This window comes from Zingiber officinale, chromosome 8A (genome assembly GCF_018446385.1).
Source record: "Zingiber officinale cultivar Zhangliang chromosome 8A, Zo_v1.1, whole genome shotgun sequence".
NCBI lineage: Eukaryota > Viridiplantae > Streptophyta > Magnoliopsida > Zingiberales > Zingiberaceae > Zingiber > Zingiber officinale.
The window spans coordinates 86,904,873-86,907,278 of record NC_056000.1 but is presented as its reverse complement, the minus strand read 5'-3'; the positions used below and the strand labels follow the sequence as shown (position 1 = coordinate 86,907,278).

At 45.6% G+C, this 2,406-nt stretch overlaps 1 protein-coding gene across 1 annotated transcript; it reads left to right on the top strand.

Annotated features, from left to right (window-relative positions):
* The first annotated feature begins 840 nt into the window (after positions 1 to 840).
* On the top strand, positions 841 to 2,005 carry LOC122011990 (gibberellin 2-beta-dioxygenase-like). Its single transcript, XM_042568437.1, has 3 exons — positions 841 to 1,232; positions 1,315 to 1,663; positions 1,766 to 2,005. Exons 1-3 carry the CDS (start codon positions 844 to 846, stop codon positions 2,003 to 2,005), a joined length of 978 nt encoding a protein of 325 aa, XP_042424371.1. The 5' UTR covers positions 841 to 843.
* The last annotated feature ends 401 nt before the right edge of the window (positions 2,006 to 2,406 follow it).

The window sequence follows — 2,406 nt, the reverse complement described above, 5'->3', positions numbered from 1 at the left end:
GACGATGAAAGGTAACAAAAGTAAAATGGCAATGGCCGTCGTTTCCATGCTGAAAAATGAATGAAGACTTTGAAGGTTTATGATCACAATGAGATTATAGTTAGATATGTGCTCTCATTATTTTCTAATGTTCAACATGCTTTGCGTATAAAAGAATGTGGCATTTTCTACATTGCATGTGTTCTCCATGGAAAGAGGGCTCTTTTGCAGCAAGATTGGACCTTTCAATTGAAGTATTGCGAGTGTAATAGTGTTCTAAGATCTAATCGTCAAGCAAACCACGTCGATGGATATCGATCGAAATAGTATGTGCGAGTTCGTGCAACAAGAGTAACTCAGATTCAGCTGGAGAACTTCAACAATCAACTACAAACACAACAGCTCGCTGTGAAGCCCGAATCAGCGGCAAAGAAGGCCTACGAACAAGGGGAAGAGTAAGAAGATTATTGACCTTTCAGTCGCCATCGCATTCGCCGTCGCCGTCCAGCTTCAGGTAGTTGAAGACGAAGTAGGACCAGAAAGCCCTCTCAATCTCCCATGGGCTTGACAATGAAGCTTTATATTAAAAAAATGAATTATATAAATTAAAAATTTTAATTTTCTTTCAAATGCCAGCGAAGCGCAGCGCATTTTTGTTAGTTAAATTAAAAATTAAAGTTTTAATTTATTTACTTGTTATTTTTAGCCGTAAAAAAAAATTTTAAATATAAGATATCCAGAAAAATAATAAAATATCAATAATAATAATAATAATAATAATATGCCTAAATTATTATTTATTAATTGGATGTTGTTTAAGCTTCGTCTCTCATGCACAATTGCACCTTCTTCTACACATTTGCCATGGTAGCCTCGACCAGCCCCGCTCTGGAGCCGATCCCCCTCCTCCCGCCTCCCGACGCCGGAACTCACTTCCCCGGCGTCCCCGTCGTGGACCTCTCTCATCCCGGCGCCGGGGAATCCATCGTGGCCGCGTGCCAAGACTTCGGCTTCTTCAAGCTCACCGGCCATGGCATTCCTTTGCATCTCATGCAACGTCTGGAGTCTGCTACGCTCGAGTTCTTCCACTCCCCGCAGGCTGAAAAGGAGAAGGCTAACACCGCCGACCCCTTCGGCTATGGCAACAAGCGAATTGGGCCCAACGGCGACGTCGGTTGGCTGGAGTACCTCCTCTTCCCCGTCGCCGGAGACGACCCCTTCTCTCGCGCTCCCATGGCCACCTCCTCTTTCCGGTGGGGACAATTACCATCATTTTTCACGTAAAGCAGTACTTAATTCCTTACAGTTAACTTCTTCATGGCTACTCTGTTTCAGCTCTGCTTTGGCGGAGTACTTGCGGAGAGTGAAAGAACTAGCTCGCGAGGTGCTGGAATTAATGGCGGAGGGACTAAATTGCAAAGAAAGGAAGATTTTCAGTAACCTGGTGATGGGCGAGCAAAGCGAAGGAATCATCAGGCTCAATCACTACCCGGAGTTTCCACAACCGGAGAAGCAGCTCGATCGTAGCTTGACAGGGTTCGGAGAACACACGGACCCGCAAGTGATCTCTGTTCTTCGGTCCAACGACAGCGCAGGGCTACAGATCGCCCTCAAGGACGGGAGCTGGGTCTCCGTCCCGCCGGACCACCAGTCCTTCTTCATTATCGTCGGCGACTCTCTTCAGGTAAACCACCATATATCACTCTGCATGCATCCATATATGTATGCATGCGCGAAAGCAACATGATCAGTACAATTCATTCCCATTAACTCGATCCGTTCTCAGGTGCTGACGAACGGGAGGCTACGGAGCGTGAGGCACAGGGTGATGGCCAACGGCGTGAAGTGTCGAGTGTCGATGATCTACTTCTTGGGGGTTGCTCCGGGAGAGAAGATTGCGCCATTGGGGGAGGTGATGGAGGAGGGGGAGCAGAGCAAGTACAGGGAGTTCACGTGGAACCAGTATAAGAAGGCTGCATGCAGAACGAGGCTGGGGGACGACAGGCTAGGCCAGTTCGAGAAGTAGCTAGCTAGGTTAAGTCCTTGCTCATTCAATGAACCACTCATGCATGATCCACATGGATGATATATCATTATCATGATCATGATCATGAAACTAATGTATAATGTACATGAAGGTCCTTTCTATGATTTAAGAGTAATTAATCTTAATCTTAATTCTTTATTTGATTTTACGTCTATTACCTGTATATATATGTCCTTCCTAGCTAGATACCGTAGAGAGCTAGAGCTCTTCACATCACCACCTCACGAACTGTTGACGAACACTTGCATAGCTTAGAACATGATTGCTACAATGAGGCCAAGTAAAAAAATTCAAGGATCCCAGTAGAGCTGCTGCCGCTGCTTCTTCCTTCTTCCAATGATTGGAGACAAGCATAAACAAACACGAATAGAATATGTTTG

Bases quoted from the DNA above. Each gene is read 5' to 3' on its own strand.
- LOC122011990 (XM_042568437.1), top strand. From the start codon at position 844: ATGGTAGCCTCGACCAGCCCCGCTCTGGAGCCGATCCCCCTCCTCCCG. The intron at 1,233-1,314 runs GTGGGGACAATT...ACTCTGTTTCAG, and splicing joins ATGGCCACCTCCTCTTTCCG to CTCTGCTTTGGCGGAGTACT. The intron at 1,664-1,765 runs GTAAACCACCAT...ATCCGTTCTCAG, and splicing joins TCGTCGGCGACTCTCTTCAG to GTGCTGACGAACGGGAGGCT.